The following is a 21,000-nucleotide window of genomic DNA, read 5'->3' on the forward strand; positions in this document are numbered from 1 at the left end:
ACCCCACCTAGGGTCCCCTGATGCTCACCTGTGGTGGCCACCTGAGGTGCATGGGGCATGATCCTTGGGCTCTAGCTCTGGGTAGGAGATGAAAGGAAGGGATGCCCCTAGTTTGCACTGGCAGCGTTGTGTGAGAGGGATTTATGTATACCAGTGTGGTGGTCCGTCTTGTAGCGGGAGAGGGAAATCTGTAGTTAGATACCTCTTACGGAGGCAAATAAATGCCAGCAGGATTTTGAAGACTCTGCCCTGCATAGACCTGAGCCTCCATTCTGCATGAGTCTGTTCCTGGTAGTGAGCAGGAACCTGTGGTTGCTTGAGTCCCAGCTGAGACACAGCTGGTGCCTGTGTCCTGGGAGTGCCTCACCCAAGGGTAGGGAGTATGGGGCATAGGAGGAAGAAGTATCTCGCTAGGGTCTCCCTGGCTGAGAGTGTTCTAGTGTGTCACAGCACGGCTTTCCCTCCCATCTCCAGCACCCCTCCTCTCCAGCTTAAGCTCATGGGCATGAGGTCCCCATGCCAGGGTCATGCCCTAGGGGTCCTGTTGAGCAATCAGCACGGCGCCTTCCCCACACAGGCTGAGTGAAGAAATAAGCTGGGTGAGTGGGGCACACGGCACAGTGTGCAGGCTTCAGAATTCAGGCGACTAGCCAGCTCCCAGCCACTAATGTTGACACCAGAGCATAGGTGCCCCTTGAGTCAAGGGGATCCCTGTGAGTGATTCAGGGGTATTCGAACAGTCACTGGAAGAGCAACAAAGTATATTCAGTAAGTCCTTTGAAATCTTTATTTTAAAAACTGTTAAATGTACAAAATCAGTTTGTTGATGGTTTGTTAAAATGGCAGTGATATACCTTAACAACCTGTAGAGCTTGGCCGTGAACCTGAGGGCTGGGAACCACTGCAGGTAGAGTCAGTCAATGGGGCAGCCTGGCTTGACAGTGTTTGCTGATTATGTAAACCAAGGAGTCAGTTCACTGCAAAGGGAGGTGGGGGACCACACTCTGGAGGTGCCTGTGCTAGCTCTTTGAGAATGAGGTTTGGGTGGTCCACTGGCCCTTGTTGCACTCCTAGCCATCTGCTTTTTGTGCACTGAGCATATATTTTTTTATGACCAAAAAACACCAGTACATGGTAGACTTTAGCAGCCAGTTGGTGCAAGGGTATAGGGATTGTTGCACGGCAATTCTGTGTGACTCGTTCTTAGCTCTGTGTTGGTTTGCTTGGGATGCCAGAAAAAATACCACAAACAAGGTGGCTTGAGCAACAGGAATGTATTGTCTTATGGTTAATGGAGGCTGAAAGTTTGAGATCAAGGTGTCAGCAGGGCTGGTGCCTTCTGAGGCCTCTCTCCTCAGCTTGCAGATGGCCACCTTCTCTCTCTCTTCCCCTTGTACTTGTGGTCAGAGGCCATCTTGCTGTGAACAGGCCTTGAGTGGTGCACATCTCTTTACATGTTCATGTGAATTGCATTGGTGGAGACAGAAATGTGACTTGAGTTGTTAAACTGTAAACTCTCCCCTGGCAGCGTGGGCAGGATTGAGCACTATTCCAAAGAAGTCATTTTCATTATGCTTTTGGGCATTGGCATTGTCGAAGCTGGTTACAAAGTCTTGTCACTCCCTCAGGTGCAGTAGACGCTCTGCCCCACAGGTCATGTGCTGGCTAGGCAGATGAAGTGCCCTTGTCCTGGGGACACAGGCTTTCTCTGGCTGGTGGCAGCATAGGCAGTGAGGGGGGAAGGGAACCAGAGGCCACTGGGGCAAGTGTCATGCCCGGAAGAAAGCCCAGTGGGCTTGAGAGGATGTGGCAGGAAGGAGTGAGGTCCTGCAGCCAGGAGGGCGGCCAGAGTGGTTACAGTGAGCATGGACATCATTTCTAGAGTTGTGAGTCCATCATGAGCGTAGGGTCTGTTGGTGGCACTTAGAGATGGAGAAAAGTAAGTAGATTTGAAAGAAATCTTGGAGGTAGAACTGTGAGATATTAGAGAACAAGTCAGGACAGAGACTTTGGAGAGTAGGACCCAGAGCTGACTATTCCCAGGTTTCCTTAATGTGGTTGAGGGGAAGGCTGTGCAGATATGCATTTGTGGACGATGCACAGGGTGGAGAGACATGAGAGTGTTTGTGGGGCCCTGGGGTATGTGTGTGCATGTGCTCATGGCAACTGCAGCACTCTTTGGGGGGGGGTGGTCTTTTAGGGGGTGTTTATGACAGGAAAACATGAAATACGAAAATGTGACAAGGGGAAAGACAGCAGGGAGCTACAGCAGGGCCTTGGCCATTGGCCTACAGGAAGCTGAAAAGGTGCTGCAGAAACATGTTCAACAATTTTTTTTTTGTAGATAGAATTCCCTTATAATTAATACTTGTTAGAAAATAGAGTTTGACATTACTTACAATTATATCAACATTCATAGAGTCTGAACATCATAGGCATATGGGTGTACTATCACCACAAGATGTCTTTACTTCCCAAGTATTTTTAAACTTTAGCTATGAAGGTCAGAGCCAAATTTGTTCTTGACAAGTAGAATTTTTATGTCCATTCAATCAAAGAGTCTCTTACATCTTTCTGGGCCTATTCATTTGCAGATAGGAGTAGAAATTGTAACTGGGTTCCTCATATCTCTCATTTACATGTGATGCCCATCTTCATATGCTGTCCAATTTCTTTAGGATAAAAGGTACGACTCACAGCAGGGCCACATAGATAAGAAAGTTCTGTATGGACGAGATCACATCCTCATGCATCTTCCGTTTCATCTCCTCTGGGTCCAGCTTCAGTGCAAGGCCCTCGATCCGGAACATCACTGCTTTGCTTCTCCACCTTGCAGCTGCCACATTCTGCTCTCCTCAGAGGCTGCCTCATGTTCAACAATTTTAACTTTTTTTTTTTTTTTTTTTTTTTAGTTTTTTAGTTTTTTAAAGATTTTATTCATTTATTTGACAGAGAGAGAGAGCACATACTGGGGGAGCCGCCAAGGGAGAGGAAGGAGCAGGCTTCCCAGACAACCCCAATTTTAACTGATTTACTGACAGTTGTTCTGAACTCCCTTTCCACCTCTTCCTGCATCTAACCACCAAACCCTTTTTATCTGCCTCTGTGATATATCCCAGATCTGTAATCTTTTGTCCAACATTACTACTTCCACTTGAACTTAGATAATCAGAATTTCTTGCCTGGATTCCTGTGTCAGCCTTCTTTGTACCTAGTCTCCCTATCACATTAAGGTTGTCCCTTTCCATCTATCTTTCCTATCAGTAACCCAAATTACCTGTCATATGAGAAAGTTAAATATGTATATATTACAGAGAGCAGTATAACAAACCCAAAATGACTGTTGTTAATATTATTTGTAATTTTTTATGAAGCAAATATGACAAAGTTGTGTCATTCCTTCCATAAGGGCAAACACCTTATACTACTCTCCTGATCCTATACTGAAATGTATCCTTGGTGTATTTTTAACATCTTTTTAAAAATTATTTATTTATTTATTCATGAGAGACACAGAGAGGCAGAGACACAGGCAGAGGGAGAAGCAGGCGCCCTGCGGGGAGCCCAATGTGGGACTCGATCCCAGGACCCCAGGATCACGCCCTGAGCCAAAGGCAGACGCTCAACCACTGAGCCACCCAGACGTCCCAACACTGTGAACTTTTTTATGAAAGTTGGAAGAAAAAAGCAGCATACAAAACAGCTTGTATCATAACATCTTTCTGTGAGGGATGAGGGGGATTATGGATTTTTCCCTTGTCCATATTTTCTGATTTATGTACAGTAAACACTGCTATTTTTTTCTGATTTTTTTAAATTTTAACATCAGATTTACCATTTTGACCATTTTTTAATTGTGCCGTTCAGCAACATTGAGTGCATTCATTCACACTGTTGTGCAGCCATCACCATTGTCCTCTCTAGAACTTTTCCCATCTTCCCAGACAGGAACTTTTTACCTATTAAACACTAACTCCCATTTCCACCTCCTTCAAACTCCTGACAACCCCATTCTATTTCTCTCTATGACTTTGACTACTCTAGGTACCCAACATAAGTGGAATCATACATTATTTGTCCTTTTGTAACTGATTTCACTCAGCGTAATGTCCTCAAGGTTCATCTGTGTTATAGCATGGGTGAAAATTTCCTTCCTTATTTCCTTTCTGATTAATAATATCTCATTGTGTGTATCACACAAATATTGATATTTTTATATGAGGAAAGTGTCTTTACTGATTTAAGTTGAGCATTTATATTTTTCCCTGGATGTGACTTAAGTGTGTCACGGACCCTGTGCGAGCCTCCTGCACCACCTCTTCCCCCATTGAGGGTGATCTTGGCCTCTCTTGGGCAGAGGTAGGGAGGAAGAAGCGTGGTGTGGGCAGGAGGCCAAGGTGCCTGGTCACATGGGCAGTTAGCCTGACCATTTCCTTAATGGCCAGTTGCATGAATGTTGTGGGGCATGCAAGGGCTGCAGGAGCCCCCAGGCCTCTTGTGGCATGTCGCACGGCGTGGGTTCTGGCCATGCAAAGGCCTAGTGTGGGACTCAGAGCTGGATCTGTAGAATGCATGTTGTCTGGCCATCTCGTGCTTCAGAAGACGTCGCTGGGACTCCCCACACTGCAGAGCAGTGGCCAGGGTGAGGACCAAGCCCCTGCTTTTCTGTGCTTCGCTGTCCTGGGCTGCTTCTTTCATGAGTATGTGGAACAAGAAGTCCTGATGATAGAAGGAAGTTGATGATGGAAGTTTTTAAAAGGCCATCTTCCTTGTTTACAAAAGGACCAGCTATTTTGAAAAATTATCTGCTACATTTTAAATTTATAGTTAGAAACACACAAAACAGATCTGTTGTTGAGAGGAGTTTTGTGTGAATGCCAGTTAGGCCCATTAGGTCCCACTGTCTTTGTTCCATGTTCTGGCTGATTTCCTGTCAAGGACAGAAATGTCACTGTCACCAGTGCACTTGTGGATTTACTTTTCCTTTCAGTGTTGGCCTGTCAGTGGCCTGTCTCCTGTCAGTGTTGGCCTGGTGTCATCTGAAGCTGTCTCTTGTCAGATGCATCCATGTTGATCATTGTTCTGTCTCCCTCTGTCAGTATGTGGTGCACCTTGTTATTCCTGGTAGTCTTCTTGCTCTGAAGTTTACTATTCACACAGCTGTTCCAGCTTCCTTTGGCCTGGTGCTTGCATGGTTTGTCTTTTTCCCTCTTACTTTCAACTTATGTTGTTATATTTGAGGTGAGTTTCTTGTAACTGGCGTATAGTTGAGTCAGGATTTTTTCATCCTTTCTGACAATCTCTGACTTTTAATTAGTGTGTTTAGACTTTTTAAAAATGTTTTGTTTTGTTTTCTTTTCTTTTCCTTTCCCTTCCTTTCCTTTCCTTTCCTTTCCTTTCCTTTCCTTTCCTTTCCTTTCCTTTCTTTTCTTTTCTTTTCTTTTCTTTTCTTTTCTTTTCTTTTCTTTTCTTTTCTTTTCTTTTCTTCTTTTCTTTTCTTTTCTTTTCTTTTCTTTTCTTTTCTTTTCTTTTCTTTCTTTTCTTTCCTCTCTCCCTCTCCCCCCATTCCTTCCTTCCGTCCTTTCCTTTCTTTTTAAAGTGAGCGGAGGAGGAGATCCTGCTGAGTGAGACTGATCCCACTGAGACACACAGGCACCCCTGTTTAGACTGTTGATGATCAATGTAATTACTGATATGTTTGGATATCACGCACACTTTGTGTGTGTGGTTTTTTGTGTTTTGTTTTGTTTTGTTTTTTTGCTTGTAAACAGTAGAAATTTATTTCCCATAGTTCTGGAGGCTTAGTAGTCCAAGATCAAGCTGTTAGGGTCCCAGCATAGTCATGTCTGGTGAGGGTCTGTAATATTCTGATTTTTATATATTTGATCTTTATCTGTTTCTGACAGAGCTCCTAAAACTCCTACAAATTCTTAAGTGATAAGGAAGATACTGATATTCATAACAAACCTCTTTCAACCATCCCTGAGTTTATGGTAATGAAGTGACTTTTGGAAAGCCCCTTAAGAAGGGCACTGATTATCAGGAGACCTAGCATGGGATTAGAGGGTTGGAACTTGGCATCCCACCTCCCTGACCTGGAAGTTAAATCCTTTGCCAATGGCCAGTGATTTAATCAGTCATGCTCATGTGGGGCAATCCATAAGGACAGGGTTCAGAGAATTTCTGGATTGATGAAATATTTGGAAAGAGTGTGGAGCACTCAGAGAGGGCATAGAAGCTTGGCACCCTTTCCCCATATAACTAGCCCTATGCCTCTCTTCCCTGAGTTATATATCCTTTATAATAAACTGGTAATCTAGAAAGTACAACATTTTCCTGAGTTCTGTGAGCCATTCTGGCAAATTAATTGAATCCAAGGAGGGGGTCACGGTAACCTCTGATTTATGGCTGGTTGGTCAGAAGCACAGTTGACAACCTGGAATTTTGATTGGCGTCTGAGGTGGAGGGGGGTTTGTCTTGTAGGACTGAGTCTTTGACATGTGGGATCTGATGCTATCTGCAGGTAGATAGTGTCAGAATTGAGCTGAACTATAGAACACCCAGCTGGTGTCCAAGAATTCCTTGGTGGTGTGGGAAAAAAAGTCACAAGTTGGAATTGGTCACAGAATCAGAGGAACCGTTTTCAGGTTGCAGACACCAACTTCTCATTGTGTCCTAAAATAGCAGAAAGAGGATCCCTATTTTTTCATTACTCTGCTTCCTTTTCCTGCCTTTGTTAGATTGTTTGACATTTTTAGCATTCTAAATTTATTATATGTGATCTTTTCATAGTTATATTGCTTTTCATAGTTTCATTTATTAGAGCTGTGAGCTGTGAAGGAAATAATCTAGTCTTTTTGCTCACTGTTTAACCTTTGGATTGCTTTTTGCTTTATTCTTCGTGTCCCAAGTTTCCTTCTTGTAGTACTTCCCTTTTATTGAAGAACTTTGATTTGCCTGTTGTTTATGAATCCTCTTTATTTTCCTTCATCTGAGATTTTTTTTTTCGTTGTCAGAGAGAGAGAAAGAGAAAGAGAGCACCAAGCAGGGAGAGTGGCAGGCAGAGGGAGAAGCAGGCTCCCCTCTGAGCAGGGAGCCCGATATGGGACTTGATCCCAGGACCCTGAGATCATGACTTGGGATGAAGGTGGACACTTAACTGACTCAGCTACCCAGGTGTCCCTCATCTGAGAATTCTTATTTTACCTTCATTCCTGAAGGGTATTTCACTTGATGTAGGATTCTCTGTTGACACTTCTTTTTCTCTCAGACTTAAAAAGTGTCATTCTACTTCCTCAAGTCTCCTTGGTTTCTGAGGAGAAATCCACAGGCATTCAAATTGTTCTGTAGATAATAAGGCACTTTTTCTCTGTTTCTAACACATTCTTTTCTTTTTGTGTTTCACCAGTTAATTTTTAAAAAGAATTTTAGTTGACACAGTGTTATACTGGCATACAGTGATAACAAGTTCAGCAATAATTTGTATTGCTGTAAACTTGCATAAACAAGTTTATAGATTATGCTGTATTCACTATAAGTATAGCTACCATCTGTCCTGATGTATCACTATTACAATATCATTAACTGTATTCCTTATTCTGTGTCTTGTGTTCCTGTGACTTAGTCATTCAATTTTTTTTTTCTTTGCTTTAGTTTATAACAGTTTGACTATGATGTGCCTGGTGTGGATTTCTTTAGGTTTATCCTGTTTGGAATCCATTAAGCTTCTTGAATTCATACATGAATGATCTGCCAAATGTGGGAGGTTTTTGGCCATTGTTTTCACCCAGTTTCTGCATCCCTTCCACTCTCATGACACAAATATTAGACCATTTCTCTTGTCCCAAAGATCCTCGGAGGCTCCTCATTTTTTTTCCAACCTTTTTTCTGTTGTCCGGATTGGAGAATTTTTATTATTGTCTTCAAGTTCCTTTGAATTTTTCTTTCCTTTGCTCTTGAGCTTGTGTAGGGAGTTTTTGTATAGTATTTTTTAGCTTTAAAATTTCTAGTATTTTCATTTGGTTCTTTATGTGGTATCTTTTCTTCCCTGGTTTTTTATTTTTTCTTTCAGTTTGGGAGTGTTGTTATTGTTTATTAGAACATTTTTATAATCATTGCTTTAAATTCTGTTACATAATTGTAATATCTATGGTAATATCTGGGTTTTTTCATTGTCGGTATCTGTTAATCATCTTTTCTTTGTGTGCTAGGTAGTTTGGCCTGCAGCTGAACATTTTGGATATTATGAAATGGAACTCTAGGTCTGAAGTCCTAGGAGAATGCTATTGTTTTTTTTTTTTTTTTTTTTTTTTTTTATTTTAGCAGGCAAACCACCTGGTTCAATGTAGGTTGTGGTTCTGACACCTCCTTCTCTGGGGTGTGATTCAATGTCAGTTCTGTTCTCAGAGCCTCTAGAGTGCCATTTGGGTCTGTCCTGTGTGTGCCACCTGTGGCCATCTGGGAGCTGGCTGTGATCTCAGGGATTGGAGTGTGAGAGGATCAGATTCATGCACTTACAGCTTAGGGGTGGGCCCAGAGTTCATTAGCAACTTTATAATCTCATTCTTCTGAGATTCTTCCTCTCCATACTGTCCCTGGGGCTTTCCGGTGCTCTGGGGTTCCCTTTTTGGTTTTCCAGCCAGTAGCTGGGGGTTTAGTAACTCTCCTCACCACGCACTTCTACACTGACACCTTGTCTGGCGCCCAGTATTGGGAGGAGCAACTGAGGGCTTCTTCCATTTAGTGTTCTCACCAGCCTGCCTGCTGCTCTTTCCTTTTCACAATGCATGTAGCTGCTCCGCGTGTCCAGAGTCAGGGCTGCTTGGTGTATTGTGTCTGAGGATGGAGCTGCTACTCCCTGTATCCCATCCAGGGTCGGAGCAGCATTCTGAAGGAGGCAGGCTTGGAATGTGCTGTTTCCTCTCCCCTGGAGCTGCCACAGATGTGTTTAGATGACATCCACCCCCTTTTTGTGCTTTCTTGCACTGGCCTTGGAGTTTGTGCTGTCAGTCCTGTGCTAACAGTCCCCTCCCTCTTTCATGTTGACCCTTGGCCCCCACCTTAGTAGTCCCTACAGGCAGTTGCTGGAGGAAGAAGGGCTCTGACCTTCTCCATCTCTATTCCTTAGTGTGTTGCTTTGCATAGAAGAACCACTTGGGAAATGTCCATCTGCAGGGAAGCACTCTTGCCCCCTTGGAGGTTGGAGGCTGTGCTGGCTCAGGTGTTGAAGTGGTTGGGGCAGACAGGTGTTGAAGTGGTTGGGGCAGTGGTGTTGAAGAGGACATTCCCTCCTCTGGCCCAGTGAGCAGGTTGTCAGACCCTCCCAGAGAGCCCAGTAGGGATGATGGCTCCAAGGTGGGAAGGGTGACAGGAAGCAAAGGTATGTGTGGTGGTTCATGTGCCACTGTGACACAACTGGAGGCCAGGAGAGGCTACATCATGACTTCTTTGCCAGCAAGTCCTAAGAGAGACAACAGACCCAAGGGATTGGTCATGACCACGTCAGCCATCCCCATTGCTCAAGAGAGGGATCAGGCAAGTGGGGGTCTGATTTCCCCACCTTGGAATGATTGTCAGTATCTCCACCCTTCCTCACAGTGCAGGTTTGTGCTGTGTTTTGTTCTAGGCCAAGATGGCGGCCCAGGTGACACTGGAGGATGCACTATCCAATGTGGACCTCTTGGAAGAGCTGCCTCTGCCTGACCAGCAGCCCTGCATCGAGCCCCCACCATCCTCACTCCTCTACCAGGTTTGTGCTGGGCAGCAGTGGGTTGTACTGCCTGCAGTGCTGACCTCCACATGATGGTTTTTCTCTTCCTTTCAGCCAAATTTCAACACTAACTTTGAAGACAGAAATGCATTTGTTACTGGTATTGCAAGATATATTGAACAAGCGACTGTTCATTCTAGCATGGTAATTCCTTCTGCATGTTTTTGTTTTCCTTGGGGGAATACTACTAGTGATGGCAAATATACACTTTTTGGTGTTATCTTAGTATGATATATACTAAGGAAAAAGAGAAGAAAGTGGATGAAGATGCCTTATGTTTTTAGAGAAGACTTTGTTTTCTTTATTATAAAAACGATACATGTTCTTTCTGAAAATTGAAGCAAGAAATTGAGCAAGGAAGCTTCTGTCAGCATTTTGAGGGAGTCCATTCTCTCTTATCATTTATACCTGTACTCATGCATGCAGTTATATACGCAACTGTGATTCAGATTGCATGAATGAATTGTGTTGCTATTACGTATTTTAATGATTTCATGAACTTTTCATATGACATATGTCAAAATGTGCCAGCTAAAGTAATATTTAATAGCTATCTATTCCATTTTGTAATTTCCACAATTTCATTATTTTTGCATGTTTAGTTTCCCTTTTTTCTTTGTCATAAAAAATACAATAATGAATATCTTTCCAAACACATCATTATTCCCATTGGCTAGATTTGTATAAGTGAAGTTACTAGATCAAAAGTTGTAAACATTTTAAAGCATCTTAAGAACATAATGAAATTGTAGTTGACATTTTTAGAACATCTCTGCGCTTTTTACCATTTTTACCAAAGGAAACAATGTGAAAAGAGTAAACACTACAGCAGTTAAAAAATTATGGCAGTCCTCTTTGCATGGATACTGTTCTCTGGATTTTAAGTGCTACAGAAATACTTGTAGCTTTTCCTCCTACACACTAGGGATGATGGAGCTGCCTCAGTCTTAGGAGCCCAGAGGCTCTCTGTAGCCTGGTGGTAAGGCCTTGACCCTGTGCACATCTGCACTATGCTGGCATCTGTGCTCAACTTCAGATCTGCACTGCCAGCTGGTTGTTTTGGATAGAGCGGAGTTGAGGAATAGCGGCTGTGGCAGGTGCCAAGGTTTGTGTTGGCTCCTCTCCAGCCCACAGAAGCCATGGGGGTGTTTCCGGAGGTCATTATGGCCACAGTGCTACACTGCAGCATCACCAACTTCTTAGCAGCTGCCTCGTGGCATACAGGTCCTGGTACTTGTCTGTACCTCAGAGTGAGAGTCAGGATTGCCTCTGGATTTTAGCAACAAGGCATCTCCGTTTTTATGATTGTTTTCCTGCTTGCTGATTTGCCCTGTGTACCCTTACAGAATGAAATGCTGGAAGAAGGCCAAGAGTACGCGGTCATGCTGTACACCTGGAGGAGCTGCTCTCGGGCCATCCCACAGGTGTCCCCACCCCAGCCAGGCGCACCCATTCTTGCTGACCATGCCCCTACCATAGTCAGACAGTGCTCTTACCCTTCTCCCCCCACATCTCAGCCTAACCACACCCCTACTCCACCAGCCTACCCTCCCTCCCACATCCCACGCCACAGCAGGCTGGGACTGCAATGACCTAACAATGACCTTCCCTCTCACTTCTAGCTAAGTTGAAGCCTCTTTATGTCATACTTGTTTATTCCTAGGTGAAATGTAATGAGCAACCTAATAGAGTGGAAATTTATGAGAAAACCGTCGAGGTCCTGGAGCCTGAGGTCACAAAACTGATGAATTTTATGTACTTCCAGGTAAAACAGTGAAATAATCCTAGGACTTTAATGCAGATGAGTAGGAATCTGGCCCACTTTGACATATCACCATGACTTCTGAACAAAGTGCATGTGAACGAAAGCAGCCATAACAACTTCTGAGACAAAAGAGAACAAATCCTTTGTCAGTCTACAGCTTTACTGGCCCTTTCAGAATAAATACCTCTTCTGTGTTTCACTACTCTTGTCTCTGAGAGTGAATTTGTATTTCCTTCATGAAGACTGCTTTCTGTCAGTTCCAAATGTTTGTCTTTCTGCCAATTTATACTTGTGACGCATCTAGTTTTTCAGGTGTTTTCTTCTTCTCACTCCCTCCTGTCACTTGGGGGTTCTTGCCCTGCCTTGGCTACTCTGACCCATTGTTTACATGGAGTTGCCACAGGAGGTGGACTTGCTGGCTTTTTAAAGATCTACTTTGAACATGTAGGGTTCTTACTATAGATCCCTTTAGCAAAGGTGAGAAGATAGAACTTATTAGGAGATGAGTGTTTGCTTTATCTTCAAGGTTGTCAAGAGGAAACATTTCTCTGCACACCCCTTCCTTTTCATCTCTGAATGCTAAAACATCTGTTTGTAGACCTTCTGTTGGAGGTTTTTCTCAGTAACTTTGCTTGAATAATCAACAAAATTCTTTTATTTTAGGGATGTAGTTGGTAAAGTGGAAAGTTAATGATGATTGTTACACAACAAAAGTATGTGGAAATTACTTTTGTAACAAATAACATTTGTTTTATAACAACAAATCTCTTTACCTGAGCTGTAAATGTCCACTCATTTGGGTGGGTATTTCGTCAAGGAGTGACAGTGAGTCCAGCCACTGTGCTTGAAGCTGGGCATGGAGTTGGCCCTTCACTGACAGCAGCCTTTTTTGCCTTTTCTTCCTCTGCTTAGAGAAATGCCATTGAGCGTTTCTGTGGGGAGGTGAGGCGCCTATGCCATGCGGAAAGAAGGAAGGACTTCGTGTCTGAAGCCTACTTGATCACGCTGGGGAAGTTCATTAACATGTTTGCTGTGCTAGATGAGCTTAAGAACATGAAGTGCAGTGTGAAAAATGACCACTCGGCTTATAAGAGGTGAGCTTTGACCTTTCCCTGTAGGTCCTTGCAGAGAGTGCCCCCGCAGACAGGGTGGTTCCTGATTAGCTGCATGCTCTGCACATGGTAGGTATGCATCCCATATGTGCTGAAATAATGTCACTGTTTGGTAACAGTTATTTGACAGGCTCAGGACTGTTTGAATACACACTCCTAGGTGCGTAAGGGTAGCTGGCAGATTATGAGTATGGCAATGCATCAAGGTGCGTCCTCATAGGCATGTGTACATTGTGGTTTCATGAAGCTAGAGTGGGATCTAATTATCCTCAAACATTTGTTGAGGAGCGTGGGTGCTCAGCACATGTGGGAAGACAGAAGTACATAAGACCAGTCCCTTTTATAGAGGGTTAGGGGCACTGCAAGGCTTTTGGCTCAGTAGGCATCTTCCTGAGGGCACAGGCAGGTTTGCAGCCTGAGGGCAACACCTGTTCATGTCATTTCCTGGTTACACATTCCTAGAAGGTACACACCATCACAGCAGTGGGCAGAGCTGGTCTGTAGACTGTCATAGGATCACACTGAGGTTCCAGCTCCCTGAGACTAGCTCTTCTCCTGGGAGACAGGAGAGAACTTACGGAGAAGAGAATTGGAAAAGGTAGGTGTGGCATGATAGTCTGCTTCTAGAAAATAGTGAGGGGCAGTTGGCAGGAAGATGGAGGGTGATCAGTCAGAACAAAGCCAACTATCTTCTAATAGGCTTTTCTTTATAAAGTATGTGCTTTAAAAAAAAAGAAAAAGTCTGTGCTTGATACTGTTCAATGCATGATTAGCAGGAATGAGATGCTGACTTTTGTTTGTTCTGCTAGATAAGGACTCTTGGCTGTGAAATTAAATTTTATGAGGTTTTCCTTTGCATCAGAATAGGCTGGCATTTATACTCAGAAGGGGTTATACTATTATACTGTTAGCTGTCGCTTTATTGTATCTGAAATCATATAACTTTTGCCATGTCTTTAAAATAAAATCTACATGGGATGTGGTGCCAAACTGAGATTTAGGATGAGTTAGCAGTGGGAGTTGGACTAGATCACCTAGAGTTGAAGCCTCACAACTGATGAGGGGATTCCACAGTGTTCACACCCCAGGGGTCCTGCTGGCTGGCTGCTCTGCTGTCTTCATGTGTTATCTCATGGTCCAGGATGGTTGCTTGAACTCCAGCGATCATTTCTTCATTCCAGTCAACAGGGAGGAAGGAGAATAGAAGGGGTCATACTACTTTTTATAAGTGAACTTCCAAGTTCCTTGCAGTATTTTTTGTTGTATCTCATGGCTCAACCATTAGTCACATGGAGATGAGGCACATTGCTGTAGCATGGAAATTTGGGGTTTATTTCTAAGGAGGCACAGAGGAAATGACTGTTGGTATAGGATATCAGTCTTTACCATGAGAATTTTTCTTCAATAAAACCCCCAAGTTTTTAGGTAGCAGACAGGTCCTTATGTGGACAGTTTCCACGAAACTTTTTTTTTGGGGGGGGGGCTGCCCTAGACATGCAGGAAGCTCACACCCATGTTTACATTGCTTTGCAAGACTCAGACACTCAGCGTGTACCTTACAGTCTTATTGTACCTAAGTGTACAGATAATTCTGTGTGTGCTGTTCCCTCTCTCCTCACACCTGCTTTGTGGGTAGACAGATGGACAGTTGTTGTTTGTTACAGGTGTGATAAGTGAGCTTCAGGAGAGTGCAGGGGGTTAATCCAAGATCAACTAGCCTATTAGTGGAGGAAATCGGGATTCTGTCTCTGACCATTGGCACAAAAACTGGGTGTGGCGCCTGACTTGTGGGAGGTGTGGTAGCCTAGGTGATTCTTGGCAGAGACACTGGATGGTGCTGACCATCTCCCTTACCATATTCTGGGAGTCAAAAGGGGAGGCAGTCTTTCTCAGACTTGGAAACAGGTCGCTATGGGGAGAAACCAGTGTTATTAGGTACCTGGCAAGAAGGCCTATGTTGGCACTGCCACATCTGAGGAAATCTTTCAGCTGTGGACAGTGGGGTGGTGAACTGTCCAGGCTGGGACAAGAGTGACCTGGAGTCCAGGGTAGAGAAGCTCGAGGAGGCTGAAATTATAACCAGCTTCTAAGGCCCACATTTTTACATTTAACTGTAGCCAGATAAATAATCTGGATTATTTTATGCTTTTTTTTTTTTTCTTTTTAAAATCATTAAGCACATTGATTAACTCTTTTTTTTTGCTTTCAAAGAGCCGCTCAGTTTCTACGGAAAATGGCAGATCCACAGTCCATCCAGGAATCACAGAATCTGTCCATGTTCCTGGCCAACCACAACAAAATCACACAAGTAAGGCTTGCACTCTTGCTGCTCTAGCTGATGGGGTGCATGACTGGGGCCACAGCCAGGAAGCCAGGAACAGTCTATGGCATGGATCTCGCATTCTGTGTTTTAGTCTCTGCAGCAGCAGCTTGAAGTGATTTCTGGCTATGAAGAGCTCCTCGCCGACATCGTGAATCTGTGTGTGGATTACTACGAGAATAGGATGTACCTGACACCCAGTGAGAAACACATGCTTCTCAAAGTACGTGTGTGGGCATGGCTGCTTGCGTAACTGTGGAGAGAAGAGGCTGTGTTTTGACTACAATCTTTTTGGTAGCCTTTTCTTATTCTCATGCTTGCCACTGTGTGTGTGCGCATGTGTTTATACACAGTATCCTCCGTGCACTAGCGGCTCTCAACACATTCGTATGACTGTCTCAGGCTTGACCTCAGTGCCAGTTGGGATCATATGCCTCCCCCGGGAAGGCATGCTTATGGGTGAGGAGGTCTGGGGTGGGGGCTTCTCTTAGCATCAGCTTCTTGCAGCAGAGGATACATCAGATTCCAATTGTTCAGGATGTGATTCCTAGGAATTAAGAATATGGCGTCTTCATGATTATGGTAGACTTTTCTTGGTCAAGAACATGACCATTCACCATATTGGGGAGGTCAGTGATATTTCTTACTGGGAAGAGGGAGGAGAAGGCAGTTCTGCCACTGCATTAGCTTTGCTTTCCACCTTTGGGGAGGATAGCCTTGAAGAACCTTGTGCTAGGTGTCCAGTCAGCCCAAAGCCTTCCCTGTAAGAGTGGGCCCAGTCCCAAGATCTCTTCCTGCAGGAGAGCACCATGGGCGAGTTGGTGCTGGAGGACGCTGTAGTGGACCTCTTTGTGATGGTGGAAATACTCTATGTGTGCCATCTGGGGCAGGAGCCCCTGGCCATGGATGCTTATGGAAATCCACATTTAGTGTTGCATTTGCTTGACGAGAGGTAGAGATGGTGTTTGTGCCTGGGGAAGACATTAAAATAGCCACAAGAAATGACACACATAGAAGAATAACTTCATATGAAAGGATATCTATTTATTTATAAGGAACTTTTAAAAGTGCTTTTTGCTTTTTGGGATCCCTGGGTGGTTCAGCAGATCCCTGGGTGGTTCAACAGATCCCTGGGTGGTTCAGCGGTTTAGTGCCTGCATTTGGCCCAGGGCATGATCCTGGAGTCTCGGGATCGAGTCCCACATCAGACTCCCTGCATGGAGCCTGCTTCTCTCTCTGCCTGTTTCTCCGCTTCTCTCTCTCTCTCTCTCTGTGTGTGTGTCTCTAATGAATAAATAAATAAAAGCTTTAAAAAATACATAAATGGGCAGCCCTGGTGGCGCAGCGGTTTAGCGCTGCCTGCAGCCCGGGGCTGATCCTGGAGACCCCGGATCGAGTCCCACATCAGGCTCTCTGTATGATGCCTGCTTCTCCCTCTGCCTGTGTCTCTGCCTCTCTCTCTGTCTCTATGAATAAATAAATAAAATCTTAAAAAAAAATACATAAATAAATAAAAACAAAAGTGCTTTTTGAAAGAAGAACAAACTATCATTTTAATTTATGAACTATAGCAATAGAAGAGCTTTTGGGTAACTAAACTTGCAGTTCTGAGTTTTATGTGCCATTTTGTGATTTTCAGGTCATGGGGTTTGGCCTATACTTGATGGATGGGAGTGTCAGCAACATCTATAAACTTGATGCCAAGAAAAGAATAAACTTATCCAAAATTGATAAGTACTTCAAGGTGAGTTACGTTTTTTAGGTTAAGTGTATCAGTTTGAATTTGGGGAGGTAAGCCTCTGTGACCCACATCTGGAAATGTGGGCATAGGCAGTGGGAAAGGGGGAAAGCACTGGCTTCCATCTGCAAAGGCCACTAGTCTCCTTCCTGTTCTGCCTCAGCTTTGCCTGGGTTTGAACCTTTGTGTGACGGGATCTTTTGCATCTGGCTGCTTTCACTCATTTGTTAGATTCATCCCTGGGAGATCCTGCATCTGTTGTCCTTAAGTTTCCATTGTGGTATCCATTTTATGATTAGATCTCAACTTACCCATTCTGTTGTGACATGGCATGAGGTCATTTCTGAGTTTGGCTGGTACGAGCAATGCTGCTTTGATCTATGCAGGTTTTTATTGAACATGTATATGCCCAGGGCTAAGATTGGGGGCCATAGGCATATATATTCAGTGTTAGATACAGCCTCACAATTTCTCACATGGGTATGCTGATTCGCATTGCAATGTTGCCTCCGTCATAAAACAGGTGTCTGTAAGGGTGTGACTCTGTCGTAAGTTCTCTGTCCCGCTCCGCTGGTCTCCATTCCTGCTCAGGGCCACCCTGTCTTTGTTGCTATAGCTTTCCAATAGAACAGATCTGCTTTATCAGGAGGCTTTCAAGTTATGTTCTTCAGATTGTCTTGGGTGTCATGCCTTTACCATTCAAAATAAATTGGCTTGCTGATTTCCGTATGCACACGTACTCACTACCCGTAAACCATTTTTCTTCTTGGAATTTGTTTGGGATTCCATTGAATTTATAGATCAGTTTAGAAATAAATACTAAGCATTCCAATGTATGACCAATCTATGATCTATGGATATAGTTCTCCATTCTCTTAGAACTTCAAAACTTTCTCTAGAATTTTTGATAGTATTTTTGTTTAGAGGTCTTTACCATATTTTGGATTTGTTCATATTTTTAGTTCTTTTGATGCTATTGCAAATTGTTTCTCTTTAGATTTTCATTTTGTTACTAGCATATGGAAATGAAAATTGTTTTTTTATGACAGATCTAGCAACAAGGTAGGTTAATTTTAATATTTGAATTGGTTTTATGAACATTGGTTCTTAAATTGTGTTTTGTCCTTCTTAACGTGATTGTGTAAATTGCTTAGTTTTTTTTTCTAGTAAATGATTTACAGAGATAGTATTCAGCCCATAGTAATTACCAGCATTACTCATTTTTTTTTTTAAAGCATTACTCATTCTTGTGACTATGTTTGGTGACTGAAGACACATAATGGCCTTATTTTTTTTTTTGTTCTTTGAATATAGCAGCTCCAGGTGGTTCCACTATTCGGGGACATGCAAATAGAACTGGCAAGATACATCAAGACCAGCGCCCACTATGAGGAAAATAAATCTCGGTAGGATGACAGTGAGCTGTCCAGTTGGAACATTCTGCAATGTTCTCATTGTGGTTTTATAACACTTATCTATCTAGAGAGAACGCCTTTGACATTTTTAACCATCTGGAACCAAATGCCCCATACAGTAGGCCTTGTCACTTGTGACTGCTTACATTTAAATTCACTTTAAAAATACAGTTAAAATGGTTAGAACATTCACATTTCAAATGTTCAGTAGTGGCTACTGTGTTGGACAGCACAAGTACAGAACTTTTCCATCATCTCAGAGAGTTCTATTGAATAGAAGTGGCTGAGAATGTACCAGCTTAAACAAGTGGTGTGCCGGAATGCTTAAAGACTAGCCCTGCTGGGGAAGGGGATATTTGCATTTACATTACAGAGGATGTACAACTAACATACCTGAGTGCCAAATCCAGCCCAGGGCTGTTTCTGTAAGATCTTGGTAGCTTTGAATGGTCTTTCCATTTTTAAAGGTTTTTTTTGTTGTTGTTTTTCCTTTTCTTATTTTTGAAGAAGACAATGATTGTGTGACAGAGACAGTATAGCCCACAAATTCTGAAGTATTTACTGTCTTGGACCTTTGGGGAGAAAGTTGGCCAGCAACTGGCTAAAGGATCCATAGCTCGCAATTACAGATGATAAAAAACACACCATACTCTTTTTTTGGATTCCACATAGCCAGTTGGGTCTTGCAGGATGCTTTGGTTGATCCTTGCCAAACACTTGTACCTGTTGCCAGCTTCCAGTTGCAGTTTAGCCATAATTTTGAAAAATGCAATTACCTCCAGTCTGCTTACTAAGGGTCGCCAGTTTTTTGTTGTTGTTGTTTTTTTAATGCTGAATTGTGAACACTTTAAGACTTGGTAGGTCACTTGAGGTATCTGTCATATATTCTTTTCTGTTGTTGTGGTTTTGTTTTTTTAGACGTACCATCTTGTATGATGCTAGGGCGATACAAACACAGGTTGTATTTGGCCTGTGCTGTAGTTTACTGAGCTCTGTGCTAGCTTATTTCATAATAAATCTCCCATTAAATTTGATATGCTATCCAGTTAGGTGACTTCTCATTCTCCTCTAAGTTACATTCATTAAACTGGAACCGGTTTCTACTTTAGCACCAGTTCAGGCTCTGATTTGAAGCAGTGCTCATTTCCATGGTGTAAGTCCTCTCACCATGATGGACCTGAAGCTAAGGATGTGACCATTAGTAGCATGCCATTCTACGGTGTTTCTACCCTAACAAACACAAATGAACTCTAGGTGATAGGTCATGGTAAAACCAGTAAGAGAATCAGGAAACAATGAGTTTTGCATACTTACTTCTGTGTTTTTGATATGATTTATTGTAAGTCAATAGCATTTAATTGGTGGTAATAGCTGTGTTTAATAGCCACCTTGGGACTTGCTTGAGCATGTAGCCATCAGCTTTGAGGGCCCTGCCCAGCAGCCCTACATCAGCATTTGGATCCAGATGGGGGGCCAGGGAGTGTGGTGTCAGCAGTCAGGTTCTGGGCTCTAGGGCTTCACCTGAGGTGGACACACTCTTTAGGGCCTGCAGAGGACACAGGTATCCTGAGGGTGGAATCCAGTGTAGGCTCTAGGCGACAGGTACTCATTGCAGACTCAGGGGGCCTACTTTGGATGATGGCCAACATAATCCTTGCATCATCCTACAGAGGAATCAAAAGGTAAGAAAGGGACGCTGCTTCAGACAGTGTATCCATTAGTTTGAAAAGTGGTAACCTGCATTCATTCCCCTCAAAGCAAAGAGGACCCGCTTGTTAAAAACATGGCGAGGGTGTCAGTGCTGAGTGTGAGGGAGCAGAGGTCAGAGCCCCAAGGCCCATGCTTTCTGTTTGAGAGCTCCAGCAGATTGAATTGTTAATAAACTTCTTTCCCACTAAATTGACTGTATGTTTGCTGCTGAAATGATGCGTTGTGCAAGTAAATAGTTATGACAGCACTGTCTAACCTGTCATTGAAAACAATGTCCATTTCCAACTCCCAGTAAGGATAACTGTTGTTTCTGGGTCTTTGGCTGACTTGTTTTCTAATATAACATGTGAATAATAAAGAAATATTAGTTCCTATCAAATCTGCAGTATGTGTTAAGGGGCCCTTGCAAGGGTGATGCAGTATCCTATTCCAGTAGCAACTCTCAGCTTTTTTGAAGGTAGTTGGCCGGTTAAGCAGAAATTACCACTCCTTTTCCAAGACACATATATGAGAAGGTAGGACAGTGACCCTGATTCAGGTGGATGGGGCTGGCCTGGCTATTTATTTGCAGAGAATTCATGTTCTCTCCAAGCCTCTTATCTCCTCATCAGCATGCAGGACCAGTGGTCCATCCTGTGTGCCTACTGTACACGTGTCCCCAGCCCCCCAACATTGTGATGCCTAAGTCTTATGCAGGCCACCCCTTCCGGTAACACATTTCCCCTTTCCTGCCAGATGGATGTGCACATCATCCAGCAGCAGCCCACAGTATAACATCTGTGAACAGATGATCCAGATTCGGGAGGATCACATGCGCTTCATTTCAGAGCTTGCACGCTACAGCAATAGTGAGGTAAGTGAGCCTTCTATGCCTGCCGGTGCTGGTACCTAAGGCCAGAAACCATGGGCTAGGTGGGAGTTTATGTCCTGGGTGTCCAGAGGAGAGCCTGGAGTTGAGGGTAGGAAGAAGTACTGTTTCCTCAGCTGTGGGTCTTTTTAAATCCTTCCAACTTGGCAGCTGGGTTTTCTGTGTTTTTGTTTGGGCTGGTCACATTCTCCCTACCTGCAATGCATAGTTCCAGGCTAGCCCCTCCAGTGTATGGGATGGACAGGATGGGGAGGTCTGAGTGCAGAGGACCTGTGGGGATGTCATTTCTCACATCTGAGCAGG

The 21,000-nt window shown here is 43.6% G+C and overlaps 1 protein-coding gene and 1 pseudogene across 2 annotated transcripts in view; one reads left to right on the top strand and one right to left on the bottom strand.

Moving 5' to 3' along the window:
- The window catches only part of CYFIP1 (cytoplasmic FMR1 interacting protein 1), a 101,159-nt gene that overhangs the window by 8,207 nt on the left and 71,952 nt on the right, over positions 1-21,000 (top strand). For both annotated transcript variants that reach the window (XM_077868133.1, XM_077868122.1), the window contains exons 2-11: positions 9,626-9,748; positions 9,824-9,913; positions 11,116-11,193; positions 11,433-11,534; positions 12,447-12,628; positions 14,858-14,954; positions 15,061-15,189; positions 16,606-16,710; positions 18,019-18,110; positions 20,565-20,682. In XM_077868133.1, coding sequence (XP_077724259.1) covers positions 9,626-9,748; positions 9,824-9,913; positions 11,116-11,193; positions 11,433-11,534; positions 12,447-12,628; positions 14,858-14,954; positions 15,061-15,189; positions 16,606-16,710; positions 18,019-18,110; positions 20,565-20,682 — 1,116 coding nt within the window. The remainder of the gene's footprint in view (positions 1-9,625; positions 9,749-9,823; positions 9,914-11,115; positions 11,194-11,432; positions 11,535-12,446; positions 12,629-14,857; positions 14,955-15,060; positions 15,190-16,605; positions 16,711-18,018; positions 18,111-20,564; positions 20,683-21,000) is intronic.
- LOC144290420 (mitochondrial import receptor subunit TOM5 homolog pseudogene) lies at positions 2,653-2,810 on the bottom strand (annotated as a pseudogene).

Source organism: Canis aureus, chromosome 2 (assembly GCF_053574225.1).
Source record: "Canis aureus isolate CA01 chromosome 2, VMU_Caureus_v.1.0, whole genome shotgun sequence".
In the NCBI taxonomy this organism is placed as follows: Eukaryota; Metazoa; Chordata; class Mammalia; order Carnivora; family Canidae; genus Canis; species Canis aureus.